A 22,418-nucleotide genomic window follows, 5' to 3' on the forward strand; every position below is an offset into this window, starting at 1 on the left:
ACAATGTTGTCAATTTCATTTGGGAACACCAAGACAATTGAGACCGTTCATTAGAACTCACTGGCATTCCCACTTCCCCAATCATAGAATCATAGAATGGCATAGGCTGGAAGGGACCTTAGAGATCATCTAATCCAACCTCCCTGTCATGGGCAGGGACACCTCTCAACTAGATCAGGCTACTCAAGGCTCCATCCAACCTGGCCTTGAACACCTCCAGGGATGGGGCATCCACAACTTCTCTGGGCAACCTGTTCCACTGCCTCACCACCCTCAATGTAAAAAATTTCTTCCTTCTATCTAATCTAAATCTGCCCTCTTTCAGTTTAAATCCATTGCCCCTTGTCCTATCACTACACGCCCTTGTAAAATCCATGTCACTGACAAAGATGTTGAACAGCACTGGACCCAGAACAGACCCCTGAGGAACACCACTTGACACTGGTCTCCATGTAGACATTGAGCCATTGACCACAACTCTTTGAGTGCAACCATCCAGCCAGTTCTTTATCCACCGAGTGGTCCATCTGTCAAATCCGTGTCTCTCCATTTTAGAGACAAGGATGTCATGTGGGACAGTGTCAAACGCCTTGCACAAGTCCAGGAAAACGATGATCAAGCTTACTTACTTACACATAGACACAGACACAGACACACATAGACACACAAAATTACTTTCAAGGCCTGCTGATTTGGTCCATTCATCCAAGCTGGTTTTCCTCTGATCCTCATGTGCAGCAGAAAGATAGGTAATAAACGCAGCTGCTAACTGAGCTTTTTTAGGCAATGTAGCCAGTTCAGCTGTTATCTCTGACACCTTCAAAAACAAAGTACAGAATGTAGAGGTGTATTGCAAACAAAAAATTATGTTAATATTTCTCATCAGTTACTAAAAAATCAGAATTAAATTTGCCTGCCAGTGAGAATACAGCTAAGACAGCCTCTCTTCTTGCATTTCAGGTGTCTGTACCCACAGTAACACACACAGGGAAGTACGGGAGAAGTACTTTTTATCTCTGGGTTAGAGCAAGGACAGATGTTTTTGAGAATTTACCTACTAAAAATCTATGAATCTGATGAACAGTTCGCCTTGTCACTTATAAGCAACTGGGTAAATAGTATTATAGTAAGAAAAAAAAAAAATATATGACCCTAGTCACAGGGTCAGCTAGTAAGTACCACTTACAATATGTATACAGATACTAAATACTATATGTATCTATTATACTTAAAAATGTGATTCACTGCAGACTTACATAATAAAATCCATTTGTCATGTATCTTCAAATAATTCATCTGCACTACATCACCTCTGCTTTGAAATATTTCAGTATTTTGGAGAAAAATACAGTGTATCAAAATAATACACAACTACCATAATTGCTTTGAAAGTACTGTCAATTTTTTACTTTAATCAAACTGACACTAAAAGAAAGTTGATATGCAAACAAAAAAAGCAACTTTTTATTACTTCCTCCTTACTTTAAAGGGAGATGAATACTGCTTGTTCACCTTCCTTAGTACAGAAGGAGTTCCTGCCTAATATATCTTCCAGTTTGGTCTACAGCATACTATTAACAGATAGTCTGAACTTTCTAAGACAGGGGTAATATATCAGAGTGAAAAACTGCAACGAATCACTTCTAGAAGCATTTAAACTCTGGGGTTGAAATACACCCAACTCTTACTATAGTAGATGGAATAACTGTAAAGCTACTTTAAGAGGAAAATCTTCCATTTCTTTCCATTATGCTGGTCAACCTACAAGAAGGATTCATCTAATCTTAACTTTGGTACTTCAGAATGCAGACATTTAGTCTGCATGTTCAGACTTCTTTTTGGTGTCTATGGAGATGCAGGATCATGTGTCTCAGCAGACAGATTTTCTCCATTTTAAGATACACAAGAAAGCTTGGTATCGCTTCTGGAGGTGACAGCTATTTTCAGCTTGTTTATATCTTGAAATTTCCCATTCTGTTTCAGACTGAAGAAGGGCCTGTGTGTCCAAAGGCTTGCCACTTTCTCCCAAATGTATCACTTCAGCAAGTAAGATATGCTCACTTTCCCTACTTCAGAAGTAGAAAAGTTTCAAACATGTAAGTGAAGACTTCAAAAGTAACCCAACGTTTTGGGTAGGTCTACATTTGCATTTCCTGCATCAATGCCATAAAGGAGGTATGTTTTAAGACTGTGATTGTTTAACGCTTTCCCAAAATCTGTACCTTTGATTGTACCTCAACTTGGAGGGTCCGACTGCTGACATTTTTAGCCACCATAACAAGTACATTGATATTGCGATTGAAAAACATTAAAGAACGTTTTAAGTTCTATATTAAATACCAAGGGCTTTTTTTACACATTCTATAGCTATGTGATATAGGTAAGGTAACTTCTACAGTGAAATAAAAGTAAGTTTTAGAAGGAAAAACAACTTTTATTCCTAATGAGAAATCAAATAATATGTACACTTAGGAGACATGCAGACTAGCAATAACTCACGTTCTCTAAACAGTGCAAAAGTTGTATTTTCAAATTATCAGCTATAAAATATACCTATGCAAATTTTCACTAACCTGGGTGCTCCATCTTTCATGTTCCCTATCGAGTTGATTTATCAATACCTCTGCAGCTTTCAATGTTTTCTGAGCCTTACTTAGTTCTGCTTCAAGTTTTGCTGCTTCTGTTGTTCTGCTCTGGAACCTGCAAAACAACTACTGTTTGTAACTGCTATCATGAACTACTAAACTTATGGACAGTTATTTTCAAAGCAGTTTAATTGACTGAATTTGTAATTAATTTCTCCCTTATTCTTTATGAAGAACACAACTACAATTCTTTTTTATATCTTCTGCTTCTAACTGGCAGATGAGCTTGTCAGACTTTTAACTAACAAAATTTAGATAGATGCACAAGGTGAGATTTAAAAATACATTTTCAATATAGACTATAACGTCTGAAAATCATTTCTTCTTCTACTTAGACAGCCTGACTTGATTTTAGTGATTGTGTTAATTTTTGTTCTGCACTTAGCCAGGACAATAGCAGACTCAATGCCATACTATACATACTGTCCCTGCATATGGCAGGGGGGTTGGAACTAGATGATCTTTGAGGTCCCTTCCAACTCAAACCATTCTATGATTCCATGATTTGTAACTTTTTGGTAAATTTAATCTACAAAACCTGTAAAGGAGATATTGCTAATTGATATGGATGACCCCAGTTCAATGCACAGTAATCTATCTTGTAAACTACTATGAAATAAGAACATACTCTAAACAACAGGCAAGGTTTAGGTATTAGTTTGTAATTTTTAATACCTAATCAGACTAATTACTATTTAATTAACGTAATTAATGTATTTAATAATCCACCTTTTAAAGTAATTTATTTAACATAAAAGGTACGTTAGTAAATTTAGTAATTATATTTTATATTTAGTAATACACTTATATATTTATATCATATAGTATATAGTGTCTAGTTAATCTCAGACATCGCTATATAGCTGAGTGACAAGAAGAATTCTCCAATTTACTCCTTTTTGCAGACTACAAAACATGACTTTTAGTAATACACATATATGTCAAGTTGTAAAGTATCTCCCATCCTAACTACATAATGGAAACATTGAACTAAAAAACTTGGATTAAACCGAATTTGGAGAAAGTATAAAAGTTCACCACAGCAATTTTTATGGCACTGTAAGTCACATATTTGATGAGATGGTAAGAAAAAAAGAGACGGCTAACTAGCTAACTGTCAGAAAAGTAAACCATCCTAAAAGAACTAGAAGTGCCTTTATTCAAGCTGTGATCAGTAGAAGTCTCGTATAGATATGTTTCCGAAGTCCTAAGGAAACATTAAAGTCCATTTAGATTTAAAAAGTGAGAGACATACTGCTTATCTTTCACATCTACAATGTCTACAGCGAAGGCTTCCAACACATTCAGTAGTGAGAAGCAGTCAGTACTTTTGAGGACCATCTCATCTGATCGATGAGATGAACTGCATTCTAACAGTATTCATTTATCTCCGCGGAGTGTGTAGACAGCCTAATTATTGCTACTTCTGATGTAAATATCTTGCAGAGAAGGGATTTACATTTGGTTAGCTAAATTTAATTTTCATAGTGTAAAATCACCAATGTTTTTATTTATATCTTGAAATAAACTTACTTATCTTTCAGTTCCGATACTTTTTGACCAACAGAGTTCAGAAGATCTTCTAACTTCTGCTTTCTGCCTTCAGTTTTCTTGAGATTACTACAAAAATGTAACATTTATTTTAAGACTAAGGATCCAAAGGGAAAAAAAAAAAAGAGTAAAAGTAACAGGAAAGTCATTTACACAGAAATAGTTCAGAGATGGTTCTTTCTTGTGATTTATATTAACAAAACTCTGTTTTCACATGTAAAAGTTTTGACTACTTCTCATCACATAGTTTTAAAAATGGAACTAAACACCCCATTCAAATGTGTTCTTAAAGATCAAAACAAATTCTTCCAATAGAGAACTTTAAGACCCGGCAAATCAATCAGTATAGATTCCATATCTGTGATGTTCATTTTTCCCTGACGCATTTCAGCTGAGACAGGTAACTTCTAATTGGCCGAAAAACACCCAAGGCATGGCTTCCAGGAAAAACAAAATATTGCATTCTTACTTGTTCTGTCTCAGCATGAACGCTTTATTACCTATGGATGAGGTATGCTTTCTTACATCTTTGGTTTTTAATAAACTTCAATTCCTCCTTGGAGGCTTTAGTTTCACCCACCAACATTGGAATTAAAAACATTTATTTTATAACAGTGTCTAACTTACGCTTCCAAGCCAGCCTTTTCTTTTTCCAAAGGCTGAATTCTTTCTAGGACATGGGAATACTGGACATTGGCATTCACCCAAGCTGCTAATGGAGCAGCTGCAGCGCTGGCTCGTTTAGCATTCTGAAAAAAATCAGCAACCGTTACAAGAAAGTCCTTGAAGTGTAATGTAGATGAGATAAACACAGGATAAATAACTGCAACAGATTTACAACTTATCAACTCAAATATGCCAATCAGCTAGCTCCTCTACTGAACTAATCTTTTAAAGTGTTACTGAGAGATTATATTGTAGGCCATCAATCTGTGTAAAATAAAAATAATAGGTATCTTCACAACTATGAAACTTCACTGAATTTAAGAAGTTTTAAATTAATGCATAATTTATCAGTGTTTTCCTTCTCATGTAACTACAACTTTCCTTTTAATAATAAGGAACTAGTATTTAAGAATTCCTTTTTATAGCTACTGCCAAACCAATTCTCAAAAATCATTCATACATTTAATCATCATTAGTCCCTCTTTTTTTAATTAAGTGTATTGTTAACACTCTTACTGCTACATGAAGGCTAGAAGGATTCAGTTACAATTCCTTGATCTGAGTTCTAATTTATACCAGTGACAAAAATATCTGAGGACTTGACTTCATAATGACTTCTCATCCCACCACTCCTCAGTCACCAACAAAATTCTCACTGTTGGAGGCAGTCTGCAACGGAGTAACCTCTGCTACACTTTTACCTCTTTATACTGACCAATTCTGTAAGCAGAATTCATAACTTTTTCTCTAAGTTCATTCTAAAAATTATGTTGGCAAATCAGACAATCATGGCTTTTATTTTTTCATCTTTTTTCATTTTATGTAATGCAATCACAAATTACCTTTGGATCAAAAGATGTTCTGTTTTTAGAAAGAAGTTCTTCAACACTCTCTCGTATTTCTTTTGGAATATTGCGGGCATCAAATGTTGCTATGTCCTCCCTCACGCCTCTTTTGGCCAAGAAACTATAAAAAGAATTAAATAAGTAAGTGAAGAAGAAAGAAACGTTAAAGAGGTTATTTCTCTATGAATCCAAAGAATCCTGCACACACATTATTCCTGAATATAAATCAAAGTATTTATATTGTAAAGTACTGGTTAAGTTCAAAGCTTAAATAAAATCCTCACCTCTTCATGCTCACCCATGATGTATCAAAAATCCCCATCAGCCGTAAAACTCCTTCAAGTATGTCTCTGATTATGTCAGGGGGCATCCGTAGCGACCGGATTTCTGACAAAGACTCTGGCTTTATATTTCCAACTGCTAATTTAGCTTCATTAACCAGTGGCTTAAAACATAAAAACACACCAAAAAAGAGATGAAGATACAAGAAACTGAACATTTGCCATTCAGTTTTCACATAATTTCTTGTTCTTTTTATACATTTTATTACCTAATCAACTGCCACTGATGCATATTCCTGTGCACAAGTCATTAAAAAATTGCCATGTATTGAAATGATAACAAATATATTTCCATTCATATTTATCCTTCATATTTATCAAAGACCACAGGAAGGGATTTACCCTAATCCTGTAGTTCTATGTCACTTTCAATACAGGGATGTAATTTCTTGGCACCTATGACATTTAAAAGGAAAAAGTTAAGTTGCTGTACTTTTCCTCTGCTCTTTAGTACAATTTTTGAATGGATGGGATGAAAAATAGAGACTAAAAGCAATGACTGAACATACATGCCTCGCAAAACACCTGATACTTAACAGCTGTAAGGTCTCTTGAACAAGCTGTTTGCTCTAGTGCCATTAGGATTTACAATTTTTGGAATATAGTAATACCTGGAAATTATCTCTCAGTAAGTTATTTCCATTCAGCTGATAGTACCAAGCCCTATGATATTACCAGCTTGACCAAGTACCAAGCCCTATGATATTACCAGCTTGACCAAGGCAGAATAATGTAGTTGGTCTATATAAAACATTAGCAATTGAAAAGCATTTCATAAAATCTGCAGAACTCTGTTGCAGATCACAGCAGCATAGAATTAGCAATAAGAGGAAAGATTTGGCCTGAAAATTCTTTCTATATTTAAGATCTAATAAAATACAAATGCTAAAATGACAATCTAAATCTGGTAAATAGAATACTGTTTTCTAATGCATAAAAGTTTTAACATCAAAATAATTTACAGCAAAATTTAAGAAATGCAGGGATAAATTTCGCAGAACTATTTTGCATAGCAGGACTTGAGTAAGTAAATAAAGTCAGACTGCAAAATATTACTTTTCCTTATCAGCTTTTACCTGAACCTCTTTTAGCTCATCTTCAATTTTTCTTTTTCTTTCTTCTATTTCTGCAGCTTCTTCTGCTATCCGGTGTTTTATTTTTTCCATTTCTGTTTTTTGCTCACTAGCACTCTGTAAAAAAGAATACCTTAAGTTTTCAAATTCATACAGATTTTATCCCTGTAGGTCTCTTATTTGTTTTAGTCTTGATTATAATATAATTTGCACCATGCTAACTACATAAAATATTTGAGACATGGAATAAGCATCTTTTTTACTGTCTCGTTCCCTTTCTTCATCGTAGGCAAAATCTGAAACTCTATTTTTGAGGCTCATTTTCACCGTTTTTCTCCTTCCCTCTGATTTTCCATACCTTATCCAGATGTTAGTCCTCCTCTAAAAGGATGAGAGTGACAGCATCTGTAACATCCTTGCTACACTTGAAATATCTTCCTGCCATTGTTTTTGTAGCTGCTTTCTATTTTTTTCATGGCACCACTAAAACTCTCCTTTTCTATAACATTCATAAAAGCAGTAGTTGTGTTAGAACTACAGCCTAATAGCCTAAAAACACTAATACATTACTTGTAAATTTGCACCCATCTGTCTGTAAGGATACCTGTCCTATGTCCTGGCCACATATTGTAGGCTGTTTAGGTTTACATCTTTTTTTTTTCCTGGATTTGTACTGTGCCTACCATACAGCAGACAGTAGCTATTAGCCATCTCCAGGACTCCTAAGCACTTCAATATAACAATAAATACCTACTATATAAAACTACAATAAAAAGGACCTTACATATCCTGAAACTAACAAAAAAAAACCCCACAAAACAGGGAATACCAGTTACAAAACAGATAATTGAAGATAAATGCATACAATGCATAAAATAAAAGACTAATATTCTAGGCTAAGTTCACCTAAAAGATACAAGACAACAAAGCCCAGAGATTACATTTTTCCAGGATATAACACATTATTATAACCAGCAATTGTCAAGCTGAGTTGAACTTGTAGCAGAAAGTAATAGATGTAAATAAGCAAAGAAAACCTTGAGATTAATAACAATCTTTCTGAGCACTTAACCCAAGCTATAGACCAGCATGTCATTGAAGATTACATTCAAATCCATAAAACATTAACTACATAAAACCAGATTAGACATTTCATGCAAATGTAAATGTACTGAATGATAGCTCTGAGTAAGAAAACCTTAAAATTCAGTTGTAGGTCAAGAGGATGGCTCTGAAAGAAGTAAAAGAGTCTGCATGTATTAAAGCCTTCTCTTTTACATAAACCAGAACATTTGAAGTGACATTAAAATGTCAGAGGGCACCTATACTTTATGCTAATCTAAATAATCAGAATTCTACTCTGATTTTTCTGAGTCAGTGGGCTCATCATGTTTCATTGCGTTTTGCCTATTCTTTGATTATGTCCTACAATGTAGTATGTGCTACCCACACAACCTGTAACTCTACTGGACCACAGCAGACACAGATATAAAACAGAAATAAGGGGAAACGGTGTAACAAGTTCTTTGAGGCCAGCAGTGAACATATCAAGCCAATCATCATTATTCAAATTTATGTACAATAGGCAGATAGAGCCTAAAAGTATTAAAAATTGCCAACAGAAGTAGACATAAAAATGGGAAGTAATGCACCTTTAAAGCATGGTGAACTAAATGGTTTGGAAAAGCAGGCACCTACTTTACTGCATACAGAGAATGTCTTTGTCTTTGAGCTTCTTTATTTAAGTTTGTTTCAGGCCGATCAGACTAAACCAGTGACAAAACAAATAGTGCAGTGACAGCAGATTCATTATGGCTTTTCCTACACTGATGATTCCTGGAAGGAGCAACGTAGAGATCTATTTTCTGCATAATTATTTTACTTAACTGAGAAAATGCTACTAAAGAAAATGACCTCCTAAAAAGCCCAGGTCAACCTCTGAGCTGAAGAATAAAAATTCAAGGAGTGATGAACACAAAGGTACCATTAACTTTCTTTAAGGTTAACTTCAGAGACTGGGCCTTATGAAATCCATACTTTCTAACAGTCAACAAATTTAATTCCTGGTATTTGTTACCTAAAATAGTGCTACTTGTCAGTATTTTGTTTACAGTTCCTATCTATAATAAACATTTTAAAATGAATCAGTTTGGATTTATGAAGTTCTAGGAAAACTTTCAGACTAAACTACAGCAGTAAATACAATCCAAGTGCAAAACTTGCAGTGATCTCTTCTTACTCAATCAGTTCAAATATGATCTAAATTACATAATTCTCTGTCCTGTTGCAAGTTTGTTTAAGCCTCAGGGGTCGTGCATTCCCTTAGGCAAATTCTTGTAAAAGCACCAGGTTTTGTAACCTTTGAAAACAATACAAAGCACAGGCAGTTAAGGAGAGCAAAACAGAAAAATATATATATTTTTTTCTTTACTTTTGATATGATTCTATACAACACCTGCATAGATACTGTAATTTCTTGAAGGGCAGCATCAGCCTCATCCTGCTTCGTTTTGAGCAAAATGCTTTGTTCTCCAGCTTTTCTGTTCAGTTCATCTACCAGGGCTTTAGCTTCATTCAACTTCGAAACACCTGCCTATAAAAGTTTATAAGAGGCAGTTATTTAGCAATGAATTTTAAACAGATTTAAATGAAGGTGGGTTACAAACAGTATGCATAAACTAAGAGTGATGTAGACTAGTATTCTTAATTTTTTTATTTATGTATGTTCCACATTTTCTTGATATTATTTACATTTTCTTTGTATTATTTAATTCCAAAATGAGATTTGACACTTACATATGTGTCACTGTAAGATCTATTACTATATCAAAAAGCTGGAAACAAAATTCTCAAAATAACAAACTTTTAATGGAACAGCAACTAGTACATAATCTTTTTCTCATTAACTCAACAGCATTTCAGTTAACTGATATTAACTCCATGTAATTTTATGTCTTCTAAAAGCAAAACTACAAAAATTAAACAAATCAAAACAAATTAGATTATCCTATTTCTACATATTTTACATTCTCTAAAGAACATAGATGTACATAAAACAAAGACTCGACTATGCTTAACTATTTTCTTTATTCACATTTTCTAAATTATTTACTCTATAGTAATCAGACATTAGAATTATTTCAAGATATATTAAAAAAAAAATCACCTGGAAGATGTTTTGATTTAGGATACACATATCTAATTTTCATGTAAATTATTACTTTTATTTAACCAGAGCACTTAAGAAGTAAATAAGTGTTTGTCACAAATAAATCACAGTTACTTTCTAAATAAATAAAAAAGCAATTTCTATCATTACAAACATAAATCTTCCTAAATTCCTTACTACAGTGATGGAAAAATATTGGCAGGCAGATTAAAAACAGTGTAGAACACAAGGCAAAGAAGTCACTTGTTTTTAACAGATGCTTTAAGAAGAAATAGAGCTTTGCAAGTCAGGTTTCATAACAGCAGCAAGGCTCACTGGGAAAAGGAGCTGAAAAGGAAGGAAGAAGGGTAAAGACAAAAGTTACATGTTTTAAAGGATCATCTTTCCAGAATCTTACTGGGGGAAGGGAAGGAAGTATACCAGGAAGAGAACAAATGAGTTTCAAAAATAAGTATGTTATGCATACAGAACAGGAGTAAAGCAGTAGTTGTGAGATGAAATGCATTTGGTCTACAACTGTCTAAAGGTTTGATACATGGAAAGGAATATGAAAACAATTTCAAATCACAAAATTAGAGAAAATCCCAACATAAGGAATCTTGGACAAAGCAATACAAAAGTACCATGAGGTTAAAGATAACGATTTGTTGAATCACAGGGACGCAAGAATCACACAAAGCAGGAAGTTGCTGTAGAGATATATAGACAGGGACAGAATATGAAACTACATTGGGAAAATTTATACAAGCAGAAGTAGGACTTAAATTGATGGAACATTGATGGATTGTTTGCAACACAATTTCAACACATATGGGTCAAAAAATCTGAAGTGCTCTCAAGTACTTTTTAGTTTTCCAAGAAAATATACCCAGTCTGATATAACTGTAAATATTAACGAAAACAAGAAACCACTCTACACTCTTTGAGGCATTTGAAAAGAGATGCGCATTAAGATCGATACTATCCCTTTCCTGAAACCACAGCATGAGCATATGTCAACAGAGGACACCTCGCATGATCTTGCCAGCAGTTACAGCCCATTAATACACAAGGCATTTCCAAATGTGAGAGTATTTTGAAAATCCATATGTTAAAAATGTTTTAAATACATACCTGCAAGTGGTTCTGCCTTTTTATTAGCTCTCTTCTTTTACTGTTATTGATGGTACTATATATATGAAGGAATGTCATGTATCTGCTAGGTGTTGCTCCATACATTTTACATGATTCATGGATTGCCAGAAATGAGTTCAGAAAATCAGAATCACCTGTACAACATAATTTGTTACACAGATAATAATATACTGCTTCTTATCTCACATTAAAATAACTAAGGACGAGCAACAGAATATGTTTTTTAAAATGTGAATTAAGGACATTCAAAATATCGTAAAGACTATAATTTCTTTCAAAGTACCTAAATAACATGTCATTACATTTGAAATACATAGCCCTCAGAAAGAAATATACTGAAATTGATCGAAAGCTACAAAATATTTCATTGATGTTTGTAAAAGAAGGTAAAATTAATTGCTGATTATGGAGGGCTAATCATAAAAGAAACTTTATTTCCATAGAAATTGAATTTGAAAATACATGGATTTTTTAGAAAGGGAGCCCATGTGTTTTTCTCTTCTCCCTTGTCTTTGATTACGGGTAGACTAAAAGGTTTTTCTAAACATTCCAGGTTGTTCAACAGTTTCTCAAAAGAAGCCCAAAGATACCATAAAATAAATTGTATTACCCTACAAAAGAAAAAATTGCTGAAACATATCTACATATAAATGAACGCCTTGAATAAGTACTGAGGCACAGATTAAGTACCAGGATCTAGGAAAAAGATGGATGGTAGCATGAACACTAAATCCTAAATTTGGCCATTATTCCAGTGCCTATTAAAAAGCAATACAGAACAAGAAGCATCAAGTGAATCACTTACTACTTTATACTCTCTTGGCTCCAGAGTCTGCTACTCAGACTAATGCTTTTATTAGAAATGCCTAAAAATGTATTATAATACAATACAATACAATATAATGTAACGTAACGTAATGTAACATAACATAACATAACATAACATAACATAATATAATATAAATGAAAGATCTTGACAGGCTTGAGAGGTGGGCCCATGTGAACCTCAGTTCAACAAGGCCAAGTGCAAGGTCCTGTACATGGGCTGGGACGATCCCAAGCATAAGTACAGGCTAAGTGGAGAATAGATTGAGAGCAACCCTGAGGAGAAGGACTTGGGAGTGCTGGTGGATGAGAAGCTCAACATGAGCCGGCAATGTGCACTGGCAGCCCAGAAAGCCAACCATATCCTGGGCTGCATCAAAAGGAGCGTGGCCAGCAGGTCAAGGGAGGTGATTCTGCCCCTCTACTCTGCTCTCGTGAGACCCCACCTGGAATACTGTGTTCAGCTCTGAGGTTCCCAACACAAGAAGGACACAGAGCTGTTGAAGCGGGTCCAGAGGAGGGCCACAAAGATGATCAGAGGGCTGGAACACCTCTCCTATGTGGACAGGCTGAGAGAGTTGGGGCTGTTCAGCCTGGAGAAGAGAAGGCTCCAGGGAGACCTTCTAGAAGCCTTCCAGTACCTAAAGGGGGCCTACAAGAAAGCTGGAAAGGGACTTTTTGCAAGGGCATGGTAGTGACAGGACAAGAGGCAACAGTTTTTAACTGAAAGAGGGTAGATTTCAATTAGATATAAAGAAGAAATTTTTTACATTGAGGGTGGTAAAACACTGGAATAGGTTGCCCCATCCTTGGAGGTGTTCAAGGCCAGGTTGGATGAGGCTTTGAGCAACCTGATCTAATGGAAGGTGTCCCTGCCCACAGCAGAGGGTTTGGAACTAGATGATCTTTAAGGTCCCTTTCAACCCAAAACATTCTATGATTCTATGATTATGCAAATGAGTGCTGGCACTGGTCTCCTAGATTATGTTTAACACTCTATTTTTAACATGGTTAAATTTGAAGTTTGATTATAAAAACAAATTACTCAGAAAAGGGGCATTACTTAGAAGAAATTAGTTACTGGAAATAAAGAATTATTAAAGTAAAATGAGTGGGTCTAGGACAAGAATAATGAAAATATATAGATTCACAAACTCTCAAAATATCAGATTTTGAGGCTGTGAAATAACTTCCATATAGAAGGAAGACAAAGAACAAAACAAAACAAGATGCAGCTTAATTAGTTTACAAAATTGAATATACATAGTGATTGCTTGTGACAGAAGAGACTGGATTTGATCAGCCAGGATGTATGTTCCAGATTAATGTTCCCTTGTGTAAAATGCTTGCCATGTAAACAATACTAAAGTCTAGGAATTTTCTGACAAAAACATCCTCAAAGTATCTGTGCCACTATCTATGCCCAACACAGGACTGAATAAGCGTTTAATAATAAGTAATCATAACTAATGGGTCCACCTCAATATTACCTGAATGTTTTTTCTTAACTTCCTTATGTGTTTTTCCAGTCTTTTCTTGTTCATCTGAATCACACAAAAGCATTTCAGGTATCTAAAAAAATTAACATGTTTTTTTATGAAAAGTATGAACAATGAGAATTTGAGTTAAAATTTAACCCACCAAACCTTCAATCTAGTTTCTCATTTGAAAAGACTGAATATGATAGCCTTATTCAGAATAAGGTATTTAAGGATATAGCATTAAAAAGATTAATTCTGCCTTTCCCTCTCACTGATAACTTCTTGTTCTCTCAAGCAGAGGAGCTTTTGCTGGCTGCAAGAAAGAGCAACTAATCCTGAAAGGACTCTTACAATAACACAAATGTCAAAGATGTAAAAAGATCTACAACTCAACAGGAGGTCAGACAGTCTTAAGTACAACTGTCGTGGATACAATACCGGAATTAAACAATGCCTATGTCAGGGTCTTTGAGGTCTTTTTCATGGTCAAAGAGTGGGCTTACCTTCCTGTGTTATCAACTATACAACATACAGTGGCAAATTCATAGGTTATAGCATATGATTAAATGGTTCTAGCATTAAGATTCCACATTAAAAAAAAAAAAAATCCCTACTGAAGTGAAAGTGAAAATACTCTGAGAAACACTTTTTAACTATGGACAGAGCAGGCTCAAACTTTCTTGCCAAAAAGACCTTTCAGTACAAACTGTTGTTTGGACAAGCCCCAGTAACCCAGGCAGAAATGGTCACTGCACCATTTGCTCCCATGGCTTTTCCAGGAAAGCAATGAACCTCATGGTCCAGGTGTGAAATCCACCATGATGAGTCAATGGGAGAGTCCAGATCACCTTACAGACAAGACTGAGGGTGTTATTGCATAGGAGTCTTGGGATACATTATGGAATGCAGTGGAAGAGCATTTCAGATCGCACAAGACTTACTATGGATTGGTGAGGCACCCACAGGAGCTGGCTGTCACAAGGGACTAGAAGGTTCAGGCCAACTGCCCGAGAGACTGTGGAGTCTGGGAGTCAAACGAGACCCAGTATGTCTGTACCTGTATGTGCCTGCACGGGATGCAATGGGGAGATCCTACATCCAAGGCTACCGGATGGACTGATTGTTTAAGCACAGTTACTGGAAGGGTTCACTGTGCCTCTGTGTGTGTGTGTGTGTGTGTACACAGTGAGGCAGTCTGTACCAGCAGCTGGAGTGCAGCTGTGGCCTCAAGAGCTTGTACATCCAGATGCCAGCAACTGGGGAGACCAGGGGATCCGGAGGCAGGGGATTCATATTCTGCACATGTACATATTTCCTACTAATGGACCTTCATTGTGATCACTCAGAGAGGGGAACAGGATGATGCCAACAGCGTTGTTTATGTTTGTGCTACGCTTTTCTGTTTGTGTTGTTCTGGGTCGCCAATCACACGTACATATGTACGGTGTGTCTGTGTGTGTGTGCCTACTGCGAATCCATGCTCAGCTTCACCTCTGGTTCAAGTTGGAGCCATGAAGGGTAGGCAGCCTTGTCCCTATCAGAGTACTGGATTTAGAAATCTCTTAATATATAGAAGTAATATATCTCTTTCTCAAACTTACACTGTAAACATCCTGAAATGTGCAGATTTTGATCCTAAAAAAAACACGCTGACTCTGTTCCATCAATCAAAACACTTGGCAAAGGTTCAAGAATAACATAAGGTTTACAGTGCAATCTGAGATCTATAGCAGCTCATATACACTTAACAAAACTATTTTAAAAATAGCTGTTAAGCATACTAGCAACAGCAGATATCATCAGCATAGTTGGCTTTAACATTTTGCTTGCAGTCTATTTGTATTTTGTTCTTAAATGCTGTTTGATCAGAGTCATAGCAGTCAGCATTTTCCTCAAGGCAGCCCACAGAGAGAACAAACATAATGTTACTGGTAAAATAACAACGCTAATATTACTTAACTGTTCTGTAGAATTCTCTTTGTAGGACTGCAGAAATTGATTAAATAAGCACAGTGACAATAACTCCTTCACAATTTAAATATTTTGACCCTATTCACAACAGCTCAGTTATTTTTGGAGATATTAATTTAAACAAGTCACAGGTTTCAATTAATGCAATTTACCTTCTTCATACTGTTTTCTGACCAGGTTTCCATCCACAAAACCTGACATTTCTTGTACAGTGCTGGATTACTTTCACAGTTTATTGTGAAATTTAAATTGGTAGAATCCATGATCAAAACAACATGCAGATTTTGTTGGATCCCTAAGAAAATGCAACATATGAAATATTTAGTAGATAACAATCTGACTACATGATGGTAGATTTATTGCAAATACAACAAAATTTACTTTCCTTCAAATACTCAGCATTAGGTAATTTCCGAAAAAAGATATTATTACACCACATCAAACTAGGGCAGGAATGTTTAGAAACAGAACTTAAATTAATATCGTGGATTCTTATTATGTATATTACATTTTTTTTTAATTTAGAAGAGCTGACAGTATTTAAATAGATACCACTAGCTGTCATTCCAGTCAATATAGACCCATAGGGTCAGAATTAGAAGTAGTTCCAGGACCCCTGAGTATGACTGCCAACATCTGTATTCTTTCAGTCACATTCTTCTATTTATTTATAAACTATTTAATTTTCTTGTTGGTCCAAGGAAGAAACACAAATAATTAAGAAACCTATCTGTAAACTTGCTTATGATTACTCAGAACCCAAACTGATTTGTAGGTATAACTGACAAATAGAAGAAAATTCTGTTACTAGATACACAAGCTAAACAAACCAGAAAATGGTGGGGACAAGAGCTTTCTTCCTTCTAATTGCTTTCAACAGCACATTTCCTAACAGTTTTGTAGAACATTCATGGATACAAAATTTCAGACAGAAGAATGAAGTTTAAGCTGAGTTCTGTGTCCTCAAATATCACACTGCAATCATTATTTCCGTCTAGTTTTTAATAACTAACTGAAAGTTAAAAATGTACACAAAGCAAGGACCACATTAGAAATTGTCTAGTAATATCCCACATTTGCAACTTTGTAATAAAGTATAACTTCTAATTCTGTTCACATACGGTATGTAAAATAGTTGAAAATTGGTCCTGTAAATCCATCTTGCGAAGCTTGATCCTTCAGAGGAGATAGCAATGGTTCTAATTCTTCTATTTTATATAGCCCAGGAACTTCTCCTATTTCAAGAATGAATATAAAATGTCAGATCAAACATACAATAATTCTTCAAACTCCTTTGAAGGATTCCCTTGAATTCTCTGCATAGAGAATTCAAACATGGCAGTACTCACCTCCATACTTTCATGAGTATCATCCCATGTACTTCACCATTCTTTTCATGGTATCATGGAAACAACAAGCCAAATTATAGTGATCCCATTTAACTTAAACAGCCTACTTTGTTTATGTTACTGAAATAGACTTCAAAAACTCATTCAAATCTACCCAAAGACAGTGATCCAATACTGCATACAAAACAAATCAAACCAGACTTTGTCATACACCAGGAAGCAGAAACATGAGAGTGGTTATCTACGACCTCAGACATAGAGGTTTAACACTGGCTGATGAGAATCTGATGCTGTAACGAGAGTTGGATTTGCACGTGGGAGACAGGAAAATCTGGTGCTCTTATTGATCAGCTCTTAAACTACTGCAGCTCAAAAAAAACATTCAGCAAGTTAGACACTCCTTGAAAGATCTCTCTGCCTGTGGAACAAAGCTAGTTAACAAAATAAAGTTACTTTTGTATAGGCATAAAGTTAAAAAACATCCTCTAATTCTGCCTCATTGAGCTACCTCGATGTGGCAAAAGTAGTACCATCTTTTTGGATTTGTCTCACCTGAAGACAGTAAACTGTTGATCATCTCAAGGAATGTGGAATGAACAAACTGATAGTCTTCAAGCAGCAATACCACCTGCTGTGCTTCAATGCCCGCAAGCTCCATCACCTAGAAGCCGGGAAGACATTTAAATCTCAGTATGGAGAATATATGTATTGTTCATAAGAGAATGATAATCTTTCCTTGATTATATGGCACATATATGTTTTCTCCACAGCATCTACACTATTATATACTTACAAAAGAATACTAGGTGATTCAGATATATATCAAATATAAAAAACATTCTACGTAGATGTACAGCTTAGTAATGAAAACATAATTAAAACAGACTCTTTCATAGAGTATATTTCTGTTCCAGATGTGAGTCAATTACAGAGTTGTACCACTCTGTTGTGAGAGCTTAGGTCTTGAATTTTCTCTAGCATTGCTGAAGGTACTGGGAAACTGCTGATTCAAGGTTTCTTTTTGTTTTTAAATAATAGGTACACTTTCACCAATCACTAAAATTTTACTTGACTCAGCTACTATCCTATTAACTGGCAGACCATAGTAGAGACAGAAAATAAAAACATATACAAATATGAAAATATATCCATGAAAAAAACCTTTCCAATATTCGCATAAACTTAGAATTTAGGAAGTCTACAAAATTCATAAAAACAGCTCTGGTATTCCAAAAAGCAGAGGTTTCAGGTAATTACAGTATACACATCTAGACACTGAGAACTTTTGAAAATCTACTTGTTTCATTTAGACAGTTGACATTTTGCTTTTCTTAAAATATCTCTTCAAATGACACTTTTGTGTACTTCAAAATTCCTGTATTTTTTTTTAATACACACCTACAACACTACAAAATGGAAGATACTGAGTGACTTACATATTTAAGATCATTTTTGAATTGCTTCAGCTCATAGCTTCTGGAAATTTTTGGAGTAATCAGAACAGCTCCGTGCATATGACTAACTAAAGAGGTAACTGTTCGACGACCTACACCACTTCGTCCTGCCAAAAGAAGTGATCCGCCAGGAAAACTTAGCACTCTGTCCACTTTAGACATATAACTGAGGACTTCTTGGAACAGTAAAATCTCTATTTCTTTTTTGTCTCGCCCATAATGAATAATACCCTATCAAAAAAGAAAAAAAGAAATGTGTTCACTAATAATAAATAAAAGCAGCAAGATCTGAAAGCATTCAACATTTAAAAGTTTAGAAAAGAAGGGCTTGAAAGCTTAAGACACTACGCTGGTATTCATTACAAATAAATTATTTATGTGACAGTATTAGTTACCTGGCACACCCTTTAACAGTAATGAATAGATCCCATTACCCCCAGTACCAGGATATCAGAAGTCTTTGATACTATGAAATAGAAGTCTACCATTGAATTAATTAAAATCAAATAATGGACTAGAACAAAGTCTGAGCTGCGTCTCTGACTACAGATTAGTTAATACATAACTGAGAATAGTGTTTTAGGCAGCTAATTGCTGCATAATTGCAGATTATGGAATTTCCTAATGAAACACACATAACAACAGATCCTAAGATTAAATTCTGGCCTTGTTATACTTAATAAAACCTCATTTTAGAAGCCCAATGTAATTGTGTAGTCAGAAAAAAAAAACACACTATCTGGTTACTGAAGCTACTGAACTTCATCGTTTCCCATAGTCTATTGGTCACAAGTTGGCAAATAAGGTGAGGGAGTAGTTTCCCATCTACAAGAGCAGTCCATCCAACACTACTAATAAGGGGAGATGACCTCAAAGCTCTCATCCTGAAAATCTGTCAGCCTAGCAGAGTTAACATGTTTGCATTTCCTCATCAAGCCCATTTTTCGTACTTTTCTGTTTGAAAGCATGCCAAATCTCCAAACAATCCATGTATAATTTCTTCAAATAAAAACTACATTAGAAAATCAAAAATTCAGAAAGCAAACATTTAATAAAACATTTTGGTACTCAAACAATACACAAACATATACGCATGTCCATGTTTCTCAAAATGTTGTTCATCAAACTGTTGTACATCACCAGCAAATACGAGTGATGCCCTTTTCATTAAAATAGCCTTGCTGCATGATACTTCCTACTGCCTGCCACAGAGCATCACAAACCTCCTCCTCCCTCGACCAAATGCAAAAGATGATTCAGCAAAGAAGCAACGGACCCCACCCTAAACCTGGTGCTTGCATGTTACTTCCTGTAAAAAATGTCTAGAATAATTGCTATGAATCCTTGCTGTGTATGTTCTTTACTCTTGTCTCACTTTTTGAATAATATCTTTCAAGTCTGTTGAGTTTAGCCTGCCAAGTGGCCTTCCATGTGGTGGTAGTGCCTGTCCTGGTGTGATGAATGCCTCTTGACAGACTCCCCAAGTTACATAGAAGATATCTGTGAAAATAAAAGGAAGTATTCAAAAGTTTAGGAGCTCAGCTCATACGCTATTGGACTTATCAGGCTGATTTGATTCAGCAATTCCTAAACAAATATTTCAAGTTTGTGTACCATGCCTCAAATGGTTTACCTGCCATATTGTCCAGAATAGCTGAGCCCCAATCACCTTGAAACACTTTCATCAAAATGTTATCGAATACATGAAGTTCTTTCATGCCAACAATTTTGTCACGGAACAAACGACGTGCTTCGTAAAGAACAATTTCCAACACACAGTCTGCAGTTTGTGCCGATGATCCTATTTTTAGGAGAGATTTAAGCAGAGATTTAACTTTATATATTTATAACAAATGTTACATTTCTCAAATTTTCCATTTCAAAATATGAGACTGAAAATGAGTAAGTGAAATTACATACCAACAGGAAGAATACCAGTAAGGAAGAAATAAGAGAAAAAGTAAACATTATGAAGTGCTTTAATATCTTTATGGATCATTACAACATAAAATGAAACATATTCTATTAAAACAAGTTCCCCAGTTTAGTGCCAGCATTCTAATGAAAGCAAACAAGGTGTTGCACACAAAGTAAAAATTAAAGGACAAAATTCCAGGCAATGAAAAGAAGAAAATATAGGAGACTGTTTTAAACAGAGAAAGACTGATAACAAATACTAAAATAACAATAAATACCCAAACCAGCCTGTATTATAAAATACCAGTAGAGAATACAAAGCTTCAACATTCTCCACAAAAGAAGGAAGGTGAGATGAGTAAATGACATGTCATATTGTTCATCATTGAAAAAGCATATGCATATGTCACCTGCAGATATAACAAAGCAGTTCTTAAATGGGCTGAGATTACCCATTCATTGATTGTCAGTGTAGCTCTTCTGACCTCATTCACAGAATCATAGAATGGTTTGGGTTGGAAGGGACCTTAAAGATCATCTAGTTCCAACCCTCCTGCCATGGGCAGGGACACCCTTCAAGCTACATTTATAACATTTGATGATCCCAGAAAATTATAGGCAAGTGAACACAACAACATTATCACTTTTATACTCCTTAAGCAGCCCTCTATGTAATCCTTTAATTAATGTAAAAACTAAAAGACAATAAGGAGTAATTGCTCAAGATCTGGTAATAATAGCAATTTCAGACACAAAAACAAGATTAGAAAGCTTATGCTGTCTATTTGGAAAAGCACACAAAACTGAATACTTTTACAAATTTCACCATTTCCTAAGTCAAGGAAAGAAGAACTTTCAGACCAGACTCTAATTATCAAGCATTCTGAAACTGAGAGAATATTAAGGCAGATATCTTTTACACAGATGAGAGAGTTTTCTAGATGTTTTCTATATGTTTAAGGGTGGTTTTATTCTTCTTTTGTTAAGCAGGTCATAGGTGATGTGTATCAGTTGTAGTTCCACGGTCACCTCACCAGGTTTATACAACGAGGTATAAAAAGACAAGCAGAAGAGGTAAGTCTCTGGGAATCTAGAAGACAAGATATATGCTCAAAAAAACCCAACCCAAATTAAAAAAAAAAAAATCAGAAAAAAATGGTAAGGAGTAGAGGGTACATTTCAAGTTCCCATAGTAGAGAATGTAGCCTCAAACTACTAACTTCCCTTTATCTCTAAACAGTTCCCACATATTTTAAAACATTACTGGAGTTTTTTAAACTTGTTTACTGTATGTTATGGAATGAACTGTTGGGCATTTTTTCCCCCTCTATTGAGTTACAGACAGTTCACAGTTTAGAAAGAGTACCACAGGTGAACAAGTTGCACGTGTTGTCAACAGTAAGACTGACATCAATAATAATTCAGGCTGTTTAGAACTGCTTTATCAATGAAAACCAAATAAGTAACTTACCACCTGCTAAATCATATCTGAACAAACCAAGAATCCACTGAGTAAGAATACATGGTGTAAAAAGGTAATGACTGTGATCATCAACTGTGAATTTCGCTCGTACCTAAAAACGGAAGTTAAGAGGAGAAAAAAAAAAGTGATGTTTTAAAATGTAAAGCACTTGGAAATGTAGCTTCTCGTTTTTTAAAAATACTAGATAAATTAGTTTTCTATTTGGTCTATATATTTAGATATTTTATTAATTCACTCTTTATTTTTTTTGAAAAGGGCAGAGATGAATTTTTTAAATCTTGTTTGCTGACCACAAAAGATTTTTTCATAATTAGAACATTTCTTCTGTACTGTTTTTGATGCAAACAACTGCACATGTCACCTAGGACTGGTAGTGCAGTATTATTAGACAAAACACATAATTTTTTTAAAGCAATACCAAATATAAAATGCAAAGGAAATATAAAAGTGTAATAAAAAACTACCTAAATCAGTAACACTTAGTCACTACAAAAGACTTTGTATAGAAATGCTA

The 22,418-nt window shown here is 35.1% G+C and overlaps 1 protein-coding gene across 3 annotated transcripts in view; it reads right to left on the reverse strand.

Annotated features, from left to right (window-relative positions):
- The window catches only part of DYNC2H1 (dynein cytoplasmic 2 heavy chain 1), a 186,423-nt gene that overhangs the window by 112,733 nt on the left and 51,272 nt on the right, over positions 1–22,418 (reverse strand). For 2 of the 3 annotated variants that reach the window (XM_086621801.1, XM_086621808.1), the window contains exons 46-62: positions 21,893–21,995; positions 20,138–20,305; positions 19,880–20,004; positions 18,487–18,735; positions 17,603–17,711; positions 16,823–16,936; positions 15,854–15,996; positions 13,740–13,821; positions 11,404–11,558; positions 9,577–9,714; positions 7,125–7,238; positions 5,992–6,152; positions 5,705–5,828; positions 4,824–4,945; positions 4,179–4,265; positions 2,574–2,700; positions 676–817 (exon numbers count right to left, since the gene is read on the reverse strand). In XM_086621801.1, coding sequence (XP_086477927.1) covers positions 676–817; positions 2,574–2,700; positions 4,179–4,265; positions 4,824–4,945; positions 5,705–5,828; positions 5,992–6,152; positions 7,125–7,238; positions 9,577–9,714; positions 11,404–11,558; positions 13,740–13,821; positions 15,854–15,996; positions 16,823–16,936; positions 17,603–17,711; positions 18,487–18,735; positions 19,880–20,004; positions 20,138–20,305; positions 21,893–21,995 — 2,263 coding nt within the window. The remainder of the gene's footprint in view (positions 1–675; positions 818–2,573; positions 2,701–4,178; positions 4,266–4,823; positions 4,946–5,704; positions 5,829–5,991; positions 6,153–7,124; positions 7,239–9,576; positions 9,715–11,403; positions 11,559–13,739; positions 13,822–15,853; positions 15,997–16,822; positions 16,937–17,602; positions 17,712–18,486; positions 18,736–19,879; positions 20,005–20,137; positions 20,306–21,892; positions 21,996–22,418) is intronic. The other variant, XM_086621814.1, reaches the window with a different exon arrangement.

This window comes from Tauraco erythrolophus, chromosome 1 (assembly GCF_009769465.1).
Source record: "Tauraco erythrolophus isolate bTauEry1 chromosome 1, bTauEry1.pri, whole genome shotgun sequence".
NCBI lineage: Eukaryota > Metazoa > Chordata > Aves > Musophagiformes > Musophagidae > Tauraco > Tauraco erythrolophus.